The 18,885-nt window shown below is 37.1% G+C and overlaps 1 protein-coding gene across 2 annotated transcripts; it reads right to left on the bottom strand.

The window, feature by feature from the left end:
- Positions 1-38: 38 nt before the first annotated feature.
- LOC136222387 (probable protein S-acyltransferase 7) lies at positions 39-5,073 on the bottom strand. 2 transcript variants are annotated; one of them, XM_066010104.1, is made up of 6 exons: positions 4,673-5,073; positions 3,669-3,762; positions 3,331-3,513; positions 1,584-1,880; positions 963-1,196; positions 39-875 (listed from the first exon to the last, which is right to left on the bottom strand). In XM_066010104.1, exons 3-6 carry the CDS (start codon positions 3,394-3,396, stop codon positions 348-350), a joined length of 1,125 nt encoding a protein of 374 aa, XP_065866176.1. In that variant the 5' UTR covers positions 3,397-3,513; positions 3,669-3,762; positions 4,673-5,073; the 3' UTR covers positions 39-347. The 2 variants fall into 2 exon arrangements, with proteins under 2 accessions (XP_065866176.1, XP_065866175.1); XM_066010103.1 differs by lacking the exon at positions 3,669-3,762.
- Between the last annotated feature and the right edge of the window lie 13,812 nt (positions 5,074-18,885).

The raw sequence follows: 18,885 nt of genomic DNA on the forward strand, positions 1-18,885 counted from the left end.
TTACCAAAATATGCATAAAGACTTATTTGGAGGGAAGAGAAAAATAAATAAATTAGATGCTGACTAATTCCTCAAATACAAAACCAAAAATGAAACAAAGTAAACTAAGACCCTATCGTACAACAACAACCCCACTAAAAGGACAATGACCAGACCAGACCATACCATCAAAACCAATACACCTTTTTAAAACACTCGCCATAAAGCATTTGTTATCATATAAGCTTGGAAGTAAGAGACCCATTTTAACAACCTTACTACTCAATAAATCAAATCCTATTACATATCCTAGGTTTGGTTGTAAAAGACAAACAAGCTTATCGTTATGGCTATGCCTATGTCTATGACTATGAAGCTCCTTTTTCAGTTGTTAAGCTACCACTGCTACTCCCACCCACACGGTTTGGTTCCCCTACTCTAGCTGCCAAAGCAAGAACTTCAGGAGACATCTCCCAGCTTCCACTTTTCCTTCCCCAACTCGATCTTCTTGGATGTATTCCACCACGGTCCGCCTCCTCTACACCAGTCCTTATATCTGGCCCTGGGGATACTTCAGTTAATTCTCCGTCCTTTATGTTCAACCGATCATTATTTGCAAGTTGCCCTTCACCATGATCGCCCATGGCACTCATATCTCCCCATACCGTTTTCCTACCCATCTCTATGTCATCCACAGCTTTTCCCATATTGGGACTCATGAAACCCCCACCAGTTGGTCGATTTGCCAATGCAGATTCCCTTGGCACAGTTGCCCTGAATTTGTTCTTGGATGGAACAACACTGGAGCAAAATATCTCTTTAAAGTTTTCAACCATGCCTTTGTTATATGGATTTGCTCTCCGATCATACCGATATCTGAAGTTCTCATAGGTAGTCTAGAAAATACACAACACATGCATCAGCCAACACTAATAAAAACACGTGAGGGGTAATAAGCGCGACAAGGCAGACAAGACTCGTACCTGATTTGTACTAATGAGATATAAATGGAAGGCAGTGAGTCCACCAACAAACCACATTGAAATGAAAGTGTAAACTATTAAAACAATGGAGGCTGGGGTTTTGATCATTGCTTTCCAAATTGATGTGTTCTCTGATCCCATGATCCTCCTGATGTAGACCCAGCAGAATGCAAAAACATATATACAAAGAAGGGTCGTCGAGAAGACAAACATGAAGAAGAACCGGTAATTTCTCTGCACCAAGAATTTCATATTCAAATAGATGATCCATAAATTAAGAAGAAAAATGATTCAGATGACCAAAAGACTGCCCAGCAATTCTAAACATATTTATATCAGAGACATGGGCCAAAAGCATGTACCTGATTCATATGTACTCAAATTCTCAGATATAACCAAGTATTCAATCAGTCAAATTAATTGGGGTTCACAGCAGAGTTTATGGTTAAAAGGCATCAGGTTTATTTACAAGATTATTACCCTTGGTTTAAACAGAAAAGATAGCTTTAACTAGGACAGAGACCGCCAATCCAATTGATATATCACGCCGACACCAATAATCCTCAACTTGTTTCACTAAACATTGATGTGCATATTGTGTGATGGCAAAGAATCCCTTACCAAGCCAATACATTGTCCGACCCAAGGGCAGTGATGGTCAAATCGTTCTACGCAGTTATTGCATATGGAACAATGTGAACAGCGAGGAGGTCTATAAAGCATGCAAGTATCACAATACTTAATCTTCACAGGTGCTCCATTAACCTCCACCTCCTTAATGCGAGGCAAACGTAGCTGTGGAGTTTGGCCAGCACCAACATCTGCATTCCCATCAAAGGCTTCAGGTTCTGGAGGATGTGCGTTGCGAGGAATTATACCAGGATCTCTTCCAGAAGTTAGCAGGAGAAGAACTAAAACCTGAGAGATCACATGTTCAAATTAGTACTACAGGAACTGTACAGATACTATCCATAATAGACATTGCACACACGTTCAAGAAGGTATATGTTGCTTTCCCTCCTCCAGAAAAATTAGCTGTCATCAATAGCGATGACCTTGCACATAATTAGACTGACATTTCCTCGAAACATTGTTCCAGGAATTCATGGCAACAACTTCTGCTGGACAGTAGCTTTACCACAATCTACCAAATACAGGCACGCTGTATTCTGTATGCATGGTGTGATGGATTATGAAGGCAGAAAAGAGAAACCACAGAACTTAAGGCATTCACAGGCCATTGTGTTACAAAGAACCAACATACATGTTTTTTAGTGTATTTTTGTATGTGTTTTTGTCTGTGTTTGTGTGTGTATATCCAAGGGAACCCAGTAATATGGCAATTCTAACACCAGGCTAGCCTACTTGAGCAAATATACATACTGAAGAGCATGTCTAAAACTTTTTACAGTGACCCATATATGTAGACCGAGTCACAAGTACATGTGCCCATATAATAAGAATAGCATGTATGTCATAAGTTGTGACAATGGAGACTTTGCTGTAACAGGAATAACACCAATTGCAGACAAAGGTACTTGCCAAAAGTACTATTACCATTGTCCACAATAGACAACAAAGGGCCTCCAACTAAGAATGCTTTGCCAGTATGAATATACTGGAATGCACTATGGCAGACAAGAAAGGCAGACCCATGTTTATCTATTTAACGTATAAAAACGTTTCACTCTTCCTCTAAGCCATGCACATAAAATAACAATTACTTTCCTCCACGTGAATCTACACAACTAAGTTTAGTAATGTTTTGCCTGTCCCATTCAAGCATTCAGAATTTCAAATTCAATTACTATAAAATCATCCTTATGACCATCCTCGAAGAACCTTCTTCTTCAAGCCTCTTCCTAGCTAGATGTATGGGACTGATGATAGAAGTCATCAGGTAGTGGTGTTTCACTCAGATGGAGAGAATTTCACCATGTCCAATTGCCTGTTTCGGACCCAATAAATATCTCATAATAGAATAAGTAAACGTGACAGTCTTTAAAGTTTAAAAAGAAAAAAAAAGCAACCAATTTTATTCAGTTTTCAAGAAATCTTTCCAGAATAACCTAGCAACTGCCAAGTGAGCCCATTTCTTTTTATGCCATGACAAAGTGCAGTTTGCATTAACAATTTCTAAGGAGCACTCTACTTTGAGCCTTCATAGAAAATTCTGGTTTCTCAGAGCTCACATGCTCGTACATGTCCTTAGCTCTTACAACATTACTTGGCAAGACTAGAGAAGGTGGGGAAATCAATAGCTGTTCGTCAAAAGCTGATAATTTTGTGCATAGGCAACATCATTACTGAGTTAAAAAATCTAAAAGACACAAAGTTGATGTGAACTTGAGAGAGAGAGAGAGCTCACATATATGGTGAATACAACAACCACCAACATGATTGATATTCCCGAGTGATGAGGAAAATCATCCATCAGTTTTCTGGCAACAAAGAAGCAGAAAACAAAAACTGGAGCGACAATTAGAAATACAGTCAATGCTAGTGATCTTACATCTGGCCCAAATATGAATCTCCCCTGAAGAAAAAATATCTGCACAAGAATATAGGAAACCATTATTAAGTACCATAGTATATTCATATACATATAATTAGAAATATAATAGACATAATAAAATATGCAGTCATCCTCACAACAAAAATTATGAAATGCCTTGGAGCCACTAAAGCCAAAATCCAAAATCTCACCTAAGCTTCCTATTAGCTGGATTCAATGAGATTGGCTTTCGTTCGTTTGCCACGTGGCAATAAAACATCAACAAGTAACAATCATCCATGATTACTATCAAAAGGAAAACAGAGTTTATCCAAATTGAAGCCCTTACATAATCTCAAAAAAAGCAACTAAGTCTACAGTCAGCAATTACAATTGCATCAAGCAATCAAAGATATTCGCTTCCTTTTCAGAATACAAAAGTTAAAACAAAGTGTTTCTGTCTCAAATTTCTGACAATCAACTAGCATCCATCATGGTTTATCATTGCAACAAAATGACAATAAAGCTTAAAAATCCCTCAAAATTTTGAAAGCAATATCGTGCATTCTGAAATAAATGCTTCCAATTTCAAATGCTATAAAGAAAACCACATCAAGGAACAAAACTGAAACAAACACAATGAAATCAGTCCATTTCAACGGGATGATCTGATGGTTGGTGGCATGTCTCCTAATAAAATGGCTAGTCACCAAACTATTAATTGATCAAAACAGACTTGAGCTGTCTAATTTTCATGAATAGATTCATGGTAAGATTTCCATAGCTGTTCCCGTAAATCATATTTGGCTGCCTGGCTGTCTTACCCTCCTGCATGCCAAACACTGCCTAACTCTATCATCTTTAATCCAGCTTAGTTAAGGCCATTTTTCAGTGGCTCCTCTTCTTGTAATCGACCAGGTTAAAAGGAAAACAATTACAATAATTAGAAAATGGAAAAGAGAATGAAACTGGAGATGCTAACCATTAATCTGAACTTGAATTCAATTTAAGGACTATACAACTATATTCAGGACTTGGACATTTTACACAGACAAGATGAGTCCATTAACTAGAAGTTAAAAAGTAGAATCTTTACGCAAACAGAATGTACGGCCAAGCTTCTCGTTAAAAGAAGGAAGCAAACAAAATATCGAACAAATTCATCAATCAACCTTGACATATAGAGGGAAATGAGTAATATCGAAAGAGTAATTACATTACTGCCTTTCCAAGTTTGATAGACCCGTAAATCATCGGACCTGGCGCCAGCCGATCCTGGATCGGATCTCTTAGGTGGCGGCGCCACAGGCATTTCTCAAAATGCAAGAATCTCTTCTCTGGCCCCGTTTATAAACCTATATAAGATCCCTTAAAACCCTTAAAAGGAAGGTAATTGAGAAACAGAAGCTAACACACAATGTGCCCAAAAACAATTTTTTCTTTAAACAAAAGAAAAGGAAAACAAAAACAGAGAGACAAAAGAGTGAAGCTCTCGGCTTTATTTACTTCAGGGGTTAGTGGTGTTCCGGCTAGGTAGATTGGGGGTTTGGGCGGCGGTAGGGGTGGGTTTTCTGGGTTTGTTGCTAATTTTAGTTTACACGGGACAGAAGCCCATAGAGAAAAGGAAGAGAATGATTGTATGTATATGGGTTCACAGGATGGAGAAAGGTGACGTGGCGATATTTGATTGGCCGGATCCAGGTGGTGATGAACCGGAACTGAGGAGAAGGGTGTGGACCGGGTTTGGTTGCTCTTCAATCCGACATAAAAACATAGAAATGTGATTTTTTTGAGTATCTTACTTGTCTCAATACTATATGACATTTTACAAAATTATACTAATTAAAAATAAAAAGATGGATAATCACCGTATTATCTTTTTAATCACAACAAGTTGTGTCATGGAGCATTAAATTCTTTCTCACAGGTGCTAGGTTTTTTTCTCCTTATTTAGAAGTTGTATTTGCCTTCTCATAGATGCCTTATTCATCAAAAACTTTTCATAAAAGAGGTGTTTGAGTAATTATCTCTTAACATTCAGAAAGATGAAAAGATCTTATTGAAATTAGATGTGGAAGAAAGCAAACCCACTTCGACTGAGTTCTGTTTAGTTGAACATTTTATTACTGATCACAGAATAAAATTCTAGGTTATGAAACATCGACAAATGGTGGGGCTATACAGACCTGGAAAAAGGATAACGATTTATGATCTCGATAGTGGTATATTCTTATTCCAATTTAATCATATCCATAGATTTGAAATGTGTTCTCGATGAAAGACTTAGTCATTCGATGGGTACTTCCTATCTTACACTGTATCTAAATAGGTGATGTTCCAACCAACGTCCTTCTCTTTCATCTCTTTGTTTGTGTGCAACTGTGTGATGTACTTGACGGTTACATGCCTATGGCCGTGGAAAAACAACTTGGTCAATTCATTGGAATTTTCATGGAATATGATGCAAAGGATAATATTAAAGATTGGAAAAGTTACATAAGGATTAGGGTACATATTGATGTTCGTTTACCTTTGAAAGATTGGAAAAAGATTAAGTTACAATCTAAATCATGAGGGCTTGTCCATTTCAAGTATGAAATTCCGATAAATAGTCTCATATGCTACATTTGTGGGTTGTTGAGTCACAATGATTCTTATTATCCTTAACATTTCAACATGTTGGTTGGTGAAATAAAAAAAAAAGAATCGGGAAATGGATTAGGGCGGTTGACCTGAGGCGTGTGGCTAGTGGAGGGGAATGTTCATTGCTTGAAATAAGATATGATAATTTCCTCTGATTAAGAAATGAAATTGAAAATCTCGTCTAATATGGAAACAGTTTCCATATATCCTGACTCTTTCGTGATTAGTGGGGTTGAATGCAATCCTAATGGTGGTAGACCTACTACAGTTATGTGTATTTCAGAAAATAATGCCTTTTGAGTTCGATGTTGCTAAAAGTTTGGGCCTAGTTGAAGCCCATATGGCGGAAGACTTAAAGATGGACTTGCCTGTGAGCAGCCGCCTCTTTTTTCGAATACGAGTTTACGTGTCGTACACCATTGTCTTAGGACGACACTTGGGTTGTCCCTTCCGATGTAGGCTTATTTCGTGGTTTGTGCTACTTTTAATTAATCTTTTTTTATCATGTTTTAGGTTATTACAATTATGAGAGCCACCACCGGGATTTATGTCCGGGAAAGATAATTAAGAAGACACTTGCGCTCACATCTTGTCATCCTTTCAGAGATGGGTTCGTGAATTATCACATGGGTAAGGGTTTGATTAATGAACTTGTACATTTGACTTTTCGTTAAAGTATTAACTATAATCTAGTCTGTTTTCCATTTTATATACATTCATCACACAATTGCAGAAAGCTGTAAATAAATGCGGAATTATAAATTACATTTCAATTTTCACATAAAAATCCTATAAAAGTGTTCTAATCCTAAAATGAATCTATTAAAATCTGCAAAATAAATAAACGTTGGCTATGGGACATTGGGGCCCATCTTCGGATTTACACTACAATGCCAGACTCGATAAAATAGGACTCAAACAAATTCTATGATTCTAGCACATCAGCATGGTATTCGAACCGCAATCCATATAAATCTCTAGTGGATTCGTTTTTATGCCTAAACTAACTTTTTTATCCTTATGTTAATTAAATATAACATATTAGGTATTGATGGCTATTCTAATATACTGGAATTAATAACTAATGAAATAACAATTATAACCCAAACTCGGACGAAACAAAGAATTAATACATGGATTTCTGAGTTCCTAACTACATAGCCAATTAGCTATGTATGTGGCTGATCGGCCATGGTGCATAGTTGATCGACTCTGCTACCAAAAACTCGGAAATCTTATATGATTTATGAAAACGAAGTGCAATCAAACGAAACTAAACATGTAAACACCTTAGGGAGAGCTTTAAAACCCTTTAGAAAGTTACCTTCCGAGCTTTGATCCAGCATTTGAGTAGAGGTAGACCCTGATGAACGCAACAAACAGAACCTGATAGTTGAAACCCCTAAATAGTGACATATTCTCATGAACAAAAGTAAGGAAATGAGAAATTGCTTTTAATAATGATCAGAAACTCCTTTTTTCCTATTACGGAATGTTAAAAACCCTCTTGATCTGGTTCTTTTCACAGAAAACTCTCAAGAATTCTTCTTTCTCCCTCTAAAACTCTAATCTTTTTGCTCAAAATTGTCTTTTGCTTTCAAAAATCAGTCCCATTTTTATCTGGCCAAATCGTTCCTTATATCTCGCATTATCCCCTGAAATCATGCATTTTCGCAGTTAGCAAGTCATGCCTTGATTCAAGGGGTTTGTGGCAAAATTCCATAACTGCCAACATAGCCGATTGGCTATATCGGTGGCTAATCGTCCATGGTGCATAGTTGATCAGCCATCACCTGGTCAGAATCTTTGACTAATTCTCCTTAATAAAAAAATGAGCCATGTTGACTCATCAATGGCCGATCAGCCACACTTCAAGGCTAATCGGCCATGGCTTAAAACTTCTAAAATTAATAAATTTGACTTGGGTTTCAATCTGTAATTTCGTACGATGTGATATGGGGCCCACCTACAACATATTGACAAAGGCAACATAATTTCATCACGAGGATCCAAAAAGTCTATGCTCATAGGCTGCCTCTTGATCAATCGCTTTTTAAAGTTAAGATATCAACCTCCGTCTTGGTGCTAAAACACTTAATTGAAAAGAGCACGATGAAAAGGAACAGAGAAGTAAACCTGAGTGGTCGGTTGTCCTCTCAGGTGTAAACTTGATCTGCCTATGGTTGGGGTAGTCTACATTTTTTTCCTGCAAGTAAGATCCCTTATCTCGGGAAAAGAATTAATCTCATCACGTAAACTTAAAGTAATACAAAAATGAATTACATTGAGTTGGACCTTTTTTACCTCGTCTAAAAGGTTTAGATTGAGGAAGTATCACCTTCGATGACTTGCCTCTAGATCTGTTCGGGACCATTTGCCTCCATGTTAGGGAAAATTATTCCAAGCATCACTGTGAGGGGAATTCTATGATAAGTTTTCCTTTGGTTGGTCGATGATAGATCTGATGAGTAGTGCGATCTCATGAAGTTTTGCGTCATATGATAGGTGGCAACTAGGTGGGAACATGTATTTGGTTGTACACCCCTTTTCCAAGGATTGTTTGAATTTGGACCGTGTTTGAACCCGGCCACCTACTAGGGAGTGAGATTGTTCGGTCCTGATATAGCTTCATCTCTAAAATTTAACGTCTTACTTGAGATTGGGTGGTATTGGTTGGGGTTTAGTGTCCTATAGTCAATTGTTGTAGGATATAAACCAGTTGTAAATGAATTGTTCATTATCGTTTGTTTTATAAGATATAGTAAGTTTAACTATATAAAGACATTTATCTTTTATCATAACTAATCAAGTTAAATAAACTAAATCCCGAAGTTTATTTAAGTAATCATAAAGTGTTCATACAAGCATGAAGTGAGATAGAACTTTATAATAAAACTGGTAAACTTAAAACAACCCTAAGTCAAGTAATGTGTTTATAGGGATTAACATAATGCTGTTGAGACTTGCATGTAATAATGTTTTCTATTGTGAACAGAGAGCTGATCTCACAAGCTTTAGATATGGAGATATCTAGACAGTTACATGGATCCGGTGAAGGAGTTCATTAGGATTGGGGACTCGACTTGAGATAACAAGATGGATGGATTTATCAAGTGTCACCTGTTTCATCTCAATTTGTATTAGCAGGTATAAGTAATCCTCAGACTCAAATAAACATTAATTAGTGATTCTGGATTATAGAGTGTGATGCTTTGATTCTGTGCGAGCACAATCCGCTATAGGAGGGCCCTGGGGTGTGTGAGAGCAGGGTTGGATATCATATAAAGTAATTACAGGATAGTTAATGTTAGATTGAACATTCATCACTCCTGATAGATATGAGATATATCGATGGGCCTCTTGTGGAAGAATTAACTGAAACCCTTGCAAGGTGATAGGGTTAAGAGTATAAATGGAGATTTCACTTAACCTATTTATTGAGAGTTGATTCTACTTGAACAAGTAAAACAGACGTCTCATTATATGTAACTTGACATATTCCACAGTTATGGATTCGTATAAGGATATAGCTTATGAAAGCAAAAATAGAAGTTAGGATACCTAAAAATACCCTGGGTTTTTTTATCATAAGTGTGTGCTTTAAAAATTCATCATAAAAGCTTCTTTTTGTTACCAAAAGTTGACAGTCATATTCTTTTACATACTTTAGATTCAGCATATAAATTGCCTTATGGAAATTTTTCAAAAAAATTCAGTTTTTCAGATAAAGATGAATTATATAATCGTAATTTAAAACGACTGAAACGAAGGAAAACGTCTTTGCTTGAGGACAAGCAAAAGATTAATTGTAGGGGAATTGATAAGTCCTAAGTTTACGTATTTTCGCATGCATATTCACGTTTATATTTATGCATTTCTCTTAGTTTAGTATATGTTTTGGAGAGATTTCACTTGTTTGTTCATGATTTGTACAGATACATGTTTGAAATAGTTAAAAACTCAATATGAAGAAATATCAGCAAGAAACGAATAAAAGACAGGAAAAAGAAGCCTGAATTAGGGCAAAAACGTCTGTCATGATCGTGACATGCTAGAAAAATTCACCAAAAGCAAGAATTATATGTCGCGATCGTGACCCATGTCACGATCGTGACAGACAAAACTCATCAACTTTGCATGGCAAGCCTAATCACGAACGTGACACCCCTGTCTCGCTCATGACCGGCATTTACTGTAAAAAGACATGATTCTTCACCACCAAGGCATCTCCTTCCATATGAATCATCATTCTTCTTCACCATTGGCTGTGACTTTCCATACTACTACTTGAAGAGTTATCATCTCGAAAGGACACAATCTTTCATCTACTATAAGAAGGATACCCCTCTCTCCATTGAAAATATAAACGACTTCCACGGATCAAAAACTAAAACAAAAAGCAGAGTGAAGAGGCCTTAGAATCAAAAAAGCCTATTGATCCTTAACAGATGAAAAGGGGGAGAAGAGAAAGAAATAAAGATGCATTGGAATAAAAAAAACCATAGGTCCTCAATGATCAAAATGTGGTAAGGCAGATAAAAAGAAATGAAATGCCTTTATTTGAAGAGCAGAAAGAATGCAGTTGGAAAATGGAAAGACGGTTAAAAGATGGAAGGTCATGGCATTAAAAGCTTCTCATCATTAAGGCACGGATCACCATTTTCCAATGAAAAATCGTCCACATAAAAATGCAAGTCAAATAAGAATAAGACATGTCACCAACACGTGGGAAGAATCGGTGGGAATTAATAAGTACCAATTCAAGTACGTGCAAATAATAGGGGTTAATTCTAAAAAGAGTCTTTTTGTTATTCATTATACCTTTATAAGAACAAAATCCTGAAAGAATTTCTAAAGTTAATAAGGGGGACATATGATATCATGAAAAATGGCATCATACGAGTGATGCCAACACCACACCCTTTAGGCTTAAAGATCATGTGGAACAGATCATGACTAAAGGTATCTTTAAAGGCTTTGGCTTCCTTCAAGTAAAAGAACCTTCCAGATACATTAGAATCCTACATGATAAAAGTGGGAGTAAAAAAACCTTCCAGGTACATTAGAATCCTACATGATAAAAGTGGGAGTAAAAAAACCTTCCAGATACATTAGTTTTACTTTAAACATTTTAAGGTTTAATCAAGTAAGTCTAAGGTTAGCTTCAGAAGTAGGTCAGTACTTAGAATATTTTGTCCTTACTCAGATTTGATACTTAGTTAAGTGGAAAATGAAGTTTAGTTATCGAAGTGGGAGTAAGCTGAGTAAGTTCATGGATGCTGAGTAGTTTTACTCAGTGGCCAAATACTTGTATAATTTTAATGTTCATAAGTTTTAATTTATTTTGTTCAATGAGTTTTAAGTAAGTAGACATTTGAGAAAGGTCAACATTAGATCAACACAGCAGATAAGCAAATAGCATCAGACAGTATAATAAATAACTCAGATGTTATGAAAAGATACGTTTATATATTAACTCAGATCAACAAAAGACATATTATCAACAACCACCAAAACTAAGCAATTTAAAGAAAAATTCGATTTTTTGACGTTGACTTGGATTTGTTTGGATTTTGATGGTTTGGTTTGCTGACTTGACTTTGATGCTCCTTGTTGTTGAGTTACAAGGTTAGGGGCAGTAGAAGTTGATGTTGGTTCTTTCTTTTGAGTTCCTTCTGCCGGTTGTTTATCCTTATTTTTCTCCCCCGTTTTGCCAGGATCACCGGGCTGAAGGGCAGAAGCATAAAATTGCCCCTTTTGAACAACACGAGTCAACAGAGTTGAGTACTGTTGGAGGTTACTCGTACTTTCCTGAAGACCCTTAAATACCTTCAGACCTCCTTCCATGTTTGCCGTCGGAATGTTCATGGTGGCACTGATGACACTGAGTATGAACTCAAGTGACTTGCCCATCCATGTTATAGAGTCAGTCATTTTGGCAAATGATTGATGATACATTTTCAGCATGGAAGAGTGATAGATGTGGCGCTGAGCGGATTGGTACTTAACATGGTCATAGGTAGCTTTGGCATAGTTGAAGATGTCAGTTGCCCTAGCTTGGTCAGTTTCCATTTCTTCTCGAGTTAAGCTCAGTAGGCACACAGCCTCAGTGACTTGTTCTATTATGCACTGAGAGGAAGAGGAAACTAAGTCTCGAGCTACAGTAAGCTCAGAGTTCAGCTGCTTATAATGTTGAGTTACTTCATCAGAAGTGGCAACCGTTGAGTTCACAGCAGATATGGCGTTGATTTTTCCCTCGATGGAATCCATATGATGGATCATCAGTATGTGAAGGTCAGCCAACTGGATAAGGAATTCCTGTTTAGGCTGCTGAGAGACCATAGAAGTCAGAATATTCATCAGCTCCTTAATACCCTTAATTTCTGTCAGAAGTTGCGTGACATTAGATAATTGAGATGGCTCAGCAGAAGCAGAACTTGCAGCATTGGCATGAGACTTGGTTAGATCATTGAGTAGAGCATGAGCTAAGAATATGATTCTCTGCCCGGATTCAGAGGCGTCCAAAAACTTTAAGGGATCTGTCTCAGCATTATGAAGTGGAGTCTCAGGGGCCTTATTCTTGTCAACAACAGGTATTTGGACATTGGGTTGCTGGACAAGATTTGAGTTGCCAGCTTAATCAAGTATGGATGGTTGAGCAATGGGAGCGGCATCCTCAGGGGTGATTCTATCAGTGGGAGCTGACTGGTTTACTAACTGCTCAAGAGGTGGAGGTGTTTGATCAGCAGTAGTATCCACCTGCTTAGTGTCAACCTGGAGTTGAGTTGAGACTTGGGGTTGAGTCAGCTCAAGGTTGTCTTGAGCAGATGTATCTTCAGGTGCTTGCTCGTTGAGTTGAGCAGCAGAAGCTTTGAACACTTGCTCAATAGAGGATGGAGCAGCAGTGTCGACAGGTGTTGGGCCCTTTTTGACTTTAGTTTCAGCGTGTTCCTGGGAGCCAAAAACAGAGGCTTGCTTTTCCTTGACCTGTTGTTGAGTTGGCTCAAGTGGTCTTGTAAAGAAGTTGAAGTCCAACTTGGTTAGGTTAGTTATTGGGTCTCGAGAGGTGAGTCATCCAGAATGTCAAACACTTATGGTTTGTATGACTTCCATTTGAATCTCTTCTCACTACTCCCCTTGTGGTGCTTGGACTTCTTAGAAGCCCCAGCGGGAATAGGGTCAATTGAAGGAGGGGAATCATCCAGCTGGATGTTCTCAGTGGGTTCTTCAGCAACCACTTCGGCTTCCTTCACTGGAGACTCAGCTCTTTGTTCATCAGCCTGCACTTCAGCAGCTGAGTTACTTGGTTCAGCATTTCTTGTCTTCTCAGCATCATTCTGCTCCTCAGCAGGGATTGACTTTTCCTATTGAAAATTAGGAGTTTCCTCAATGTTGACTCCCTGAGCTCGCGGAAGAAGGAGTCCTTTAGCACAGCAAAGTCCAGTGGAGCTGCATCCAAAGCTTTAACTCTAGAAGATTTCTTCCTCTTTAAGGGTTGCTCAGGTTCGTCCTCGATTTCCTTTTCAGGAGCAGGTCTCTTCTTTGCTGACTCAGCAGGTGCAGGTTTGGTCAGCACTAGTCTAACCTTTTTGACAGCCTGAATTGGGGACTTAGCTTTCAGTGCAGAGGATGTGACAGCTTTCCTCTTTTTCTCCTTTTTGGGCAGCTCAGTTATTTGATAGGTCAGGGTAACGGTGGGAATTTGAACCATTTATCATCAGTTATTACTAACATTAATGACAAATTACAACGCATGGTTTTACTAATGATGACGCTTACGTCATCCTAGTGGCTACTTAAATACGCGTGCAAACCCTAATTGTGCAAGTTGATTTACTTAGTAATTGAGATACTCATTAGTTAAGGTACTGAGTATGCGAGTCAGTTTACAACTTAGCATATAAGTTCACTCAGCATGCAAAACAACTCAGCATGCAATAATCACTCAGCATAGATTATACTTAGAATTTATTGAAGAGGATTAAACATACCGATGGCTTCTCTCAGTATACTGAACTGCTCACGAGCCAGTGGCTTCGTAAAGATATCCGTAAGCTGCTCATCTGTTGGGATGTAGGTCAGCTTGATCTCACCTTTGAGTACATGATCTCTGATGAAGTGATGCCTTATACTGACATGCTTCATCCTGCTATGCTGGATTGGATTTTTTTGATAAGTCAATGGCACTTTTGTTGTAACATTTGACTTCAATCATTTTAGTTTGAACTCTATAATCATCCAGCTGTTGCTTGATCCAGAGGTCCAGCAACAATGTACTCAGCTTCAGTGGTTGACAGGGCTACTGACGACTGCTTCTTACTGAACCAATACACAAGACAGCTTCCAAGGAAATGACATCCTCCTGAAGTGATTTTCCGCTCAAGCTTGTCTCGTCCATAGTCAGCGTCAGTGTATCCAAGGAGTGTGAAATCATGAGTGTTGGGATACCATAAACCTGCATTCACCGAGCCTTGCAAATATCTAAGGATTCTTTTTACAGCTATGTAATAAGATTCCTTAGGGTTAGATTAATATCTTGCACAGTAACATACTGAGAACTGAATATCTGGCCTACTTGCCATTAGATAGAGTAGAGAGCCAATCATACCTCGGTACAATTTGATGTCTACTGGCTTACCATTTTCGTTAGCATAAAGGATAGTGTCAGTGCCCATTGGGGTAGATATTGACTTACAATTTACCATTTCGTATTTCTTCAATATCTCCTTGGCATACTTAGTTTGACTGATGAAGATACCATTCTTGCCTTGTTTGATTTGAAGTCCAATGAAGAAGTTGAGTTCTCCCATCATTGACATTTCAAACTCAGTCTGCATCTGCTTACTAAATTCCTTTCATATAGACTCATTAGTAGCACCGAAAATGATGTCATCAACATATATTTGTGCCAGCAGGGTATCCTTACCCTTTCTCTTAATGAATAAGGTTGTATCAGCTTTTCCTTTGACATAATTTCTAGTCAGCAGAAAAATGGTCAGTCTTTCATACCAAGCACGTGGTGCTTGCTTCAGACCATACATAGCCTTTTTGAGTTTATAAACATGGTTTGGGAACTTAGGATCCTCAAACCCTAGAGGCTGATTAACATAAACCTCCTCATTTATAACTCCATTAAGAAATGCACTCTTGACATCCATTTGAAACAATTTAAAGTTCATAAAGCTAGCATATGCACATAGTATTCTAATAGCTTCTAGCCTTGCCACTGGGGCAAAGGTCTCACCGTAGTCAATACCTTCCTGCTGACTGTAGCCTTGAGCTACAAGTCTTGCTTTGTTCCTAACTACGTTTCCTTGTTCATCCAGCTTGTTGCGGAAGACCCATCTTGTTCCTTGTAGGAAAATAGACAAGCCTAGGCGTAGCGGAATAATAAAGTTTTATCTATTTTATCTATTTCCCTTTTCCAAGATCTGTTAATTGTTATTTTATCTATTTTATCTTTGGTGAAGAACTATCTACCGTTGCAAACGAAGTGCCCACAACTTCTTATTATCAACTCGTGAGCAATGAACGTTTTTATTCAACACAGAAAAACAAAACTAATCAGTAATCAACCTTTAAAGTATAGCAATCGCAATGATTGCCTCTAACAGAAATCGATACGAGATCAAAGAGGGAGTAAGAAATAAAGTAAATTAGCCGAGATGAAAGACGGAACGATTCCTCTCCTCCTGTTCTGTGTGTGTCGAAATTTATGGGGTTAGGGAGTGTAGGAAAATAGACAAGCCTAGGCGCAACGGAATTATAAAATTTTATCTATTTTATCTATTTCCCCTTTCCAAGATCTGTTAATTGTTATTTCATATAAAGAGGGATAGAACGAAATATCTTTATGACGATCTATCTACCGTTGCAAACGAAGTGCCCATAACTTCAAAAGAATAGAATCTGTCAACGAATCTTCCCCCTACCCAAACAGACCTTCCAGACCTCCGAATGAAAATCCCAACGGTGAAAACAAGGAAGAATATGTCTAGAAGCTCCTGTCCAAAAATCGTGACGATCCGACGGTTCAATCTCCGGGAATCCGCGAAAATATAAACTGACCTGATGTAGGAGGAGCAAAACGAATTTCTCCTTTTGTTTGTCTTTTCTTCTTTCATGAGAACAACAAAACAAACAACACAGAAAAGAATAACTAATCAGTAATCAACCTTAATAATAGCAATCGCAATGATTGCCTCTAACAGAAATCGATACGAGATCAAAGAGAGAGTAAGAAATATTGTAATTAGCCGAGACGGTTTCAGAACGGTTCCTCTTGCCTCTTTATTGTGTTGGTCGAATTTATAGGGTTAGGGAGTCTATTTATAGACTTCTCTAACCCTAATCCCAGTTGTGTTAGGTAATTAAATAATTGGAATCTTATTCGGAATAGGATTCCTAATTAGATAATTAAATAAACACTTTACTATTATCTAAATAATAACTAATTATATCTAGATAATTATTATTAATCAAATTAATAATTAATTAATGTTAGGGATAATTAATTAGAGTTTCAATCACATAAAAACTTCTAATTAATATTATCAGATAATCTTTTAATTTAATTCATAATTATAATCAAATTATAATTATTAATCAAATTAATTTATCCCTAATTAATATGTAAATTTCGGCCCATATATAGTGTCTCACTAATTACATTTTCGTCCTCCGATTCCAAGTCCCATATGCGACCCATTAGGTTCTTTATTGCCACTAGTCGTATATATCCTTTGAAATTATTCATCACGATTAATTCCAACATATATATAACGGAATACCGTCGCGAACTGTTACTAGCAGAACCTATGATATTCCCCCAGAGCAATTAAGAAGTCAGGTTGATAACTGACGTTAACCTTTCTGCATTAGGTACATTATAATACGATCTTTCATCAACTATATCCTGTCGGTCAATTCCTTATAACCATGGAACGTGTCAAGGTTACATATAACGAAGAGTCCGGTTTTACTTGTACATGTTGAATTCACTCTGAAAAGATAAGTTAAGTGAAATGTTCATTTCTACTCTTAACTGTATCACCTTGCAAGGATTTCAGTTAATTCACCACAAGCGGCCATTTGGATATATCTCCCACTTATCGGGAGTGACGAATGCTCAATCTGACATTAACTATTCTGCAACTACTTTGTGTGATACCCAACCCTGCTCTCACACACCCCAAGCTCTCACCTGTTGGATCGTGCTCGCACAGAATCAAAGTATCAGACTCCATAATCCAGAATCACTAATTAACGAATGTTTGAGTTTGAGGATTAGTTATACCTACTAATACCAATGAGATGAACAGTTGAAACATTAGATAAATCAATCCATTTTGTTATCTCAAGTCGGGTCCCAATCCTAATGAACTCCTTCACCGGATCCATGTAACTGTTTAGATATCTGAATATCTAAAGCTTGTGAGATCAGCTTTCTGTCTCGACAGAAAATACTGTTACATGCAAGTCTCAACAGTAATATGCCAACCCCTATAACATATTACTTGACTTGGGTTTACTTTAACTCTATTGGTCTATTATAAAGTACAGTCTCACTTCATGCTTGTATGAACACTTTATAACTACTTAAATAAACTTAAGGTTACTTTCCTTATGAAAGATTTGTGCCTTTATATATATAGTTACATTTTAATGCTATATATCTGATTAAACAAATGATTAAATAAACAATTTATTCATTAATATTTATATCCTAAAACAATTGTCTATAGGACATAAACCCCAACAGGGAGTCTATTTATAGACTTCTCTAAACCCTAATCCCAGTTGTGTTAGGTAATTAAATAATTAGAATCTTATTCGGAATAAAATTCCTAATTAGATAATTAAATAAACACTTTACTATTTTCTAAATAATAACTAATTATATCTAGATAATTATTATTAATCAAATTAATAATTAATTAATATTAGGGATAATTAATTAGAGTTTGAATCACATAAAACTTCTAATTAATATTATTAGATAATCTTTTAATTTAATTGATAACCATAATCAAATTATAATTATTAATCAAATTAATTTATCGCTAAATTAATATAAATTTCGGCCCATATATGTATGTCCCACTAATTACATTTTCGTCCTCCGATTCCAAGTCCCATATGCGACCCATTAGGTTCTTTATTGCCACTAGCCGTATATATCCTTTGAAATTATTCATCACGATTAATTCAACATATATATAACGAAATACCGTCGCGAGCTGTTACTAGCATAACCTATGATATTCCCCCAAAGCAATTAAGAAGTCAGGTTGATAACTGACGTTAACCTTTCTGCATTAGGTACAGTATAATACGATCTTTCATCAACTATATCCTGTCGGTCAATTCCTTATAACCATGGAACGTGTCAAGGTTACATATAACGAAGAGTCCAGTTTTACTTGTATGGATTGAATTCACTCTGAAAAGATAAGTTAAGTGAAATGTTCATTTCTACTCTTAACTGTATCACCTTGCAAGGATTTCAGTTAATTCACGACAAGCGGCCATTTGGATATATCTCCCACTTATCAGGAGTGACGAATGCTCAATCTGACATTAACTATTCTGCAATTACTTTGTGTGATACCCAACCCTGCTCTCACACACCCTAGGCTCTCACTTGTTGGATCGTGCTCGCAAGAATCAAAGTATCAGACTCCATAATCCAGCATCACTAATTAACGAATGTTTGAGTCTGATGATTAGTTATACCTACTAATACCAATGAGATGAACAGTTGACACATTAGATAAATCAATCCAT

This window comes from Euphorbia lathyris, chromosome 3, assembly GCF_963576675.1.
Source record: "Euphorbia lathyris chromosome 3, ddEupLath1.1, whole genome shotgun sequence".
In the NCBI taxonomy this organism is placed as follows: Eukaryota; Viridiplantae; Streptophyta; class Magnoliopsida; order Malpighiales; family Euphorbiaceae; genus Euphorbia; species Euphorbia lathyris.

What these genes read in the sequence shown, in the direction of transcription:
- LOC136222387 (XM_066010103.1), bottom strand. Translation starts at nt 4,768, where the DNA reads ATGCCTGTGGCGCCGCCACCTAAGAGATCCGATCCAGGATCGGCTGGC. An exon ending in TTGTTGTATTCACCATATAT is followed by an intron (nt 1,881 to 3,330) that starts GTGAGCTCTCTC and finishes GTGATCTCTCAG; the next exon opens with GTTTTAGTTCTTCTCCTGCT. An exon ending in ATCTCATTAGTACAAATCAG is followed by an intron (nt 876 to 962) that starts GTACGAGTCTTG and finishes TGTATTTTCTAG; the next exon opens with ACTACCTATGAGAACTTCAG.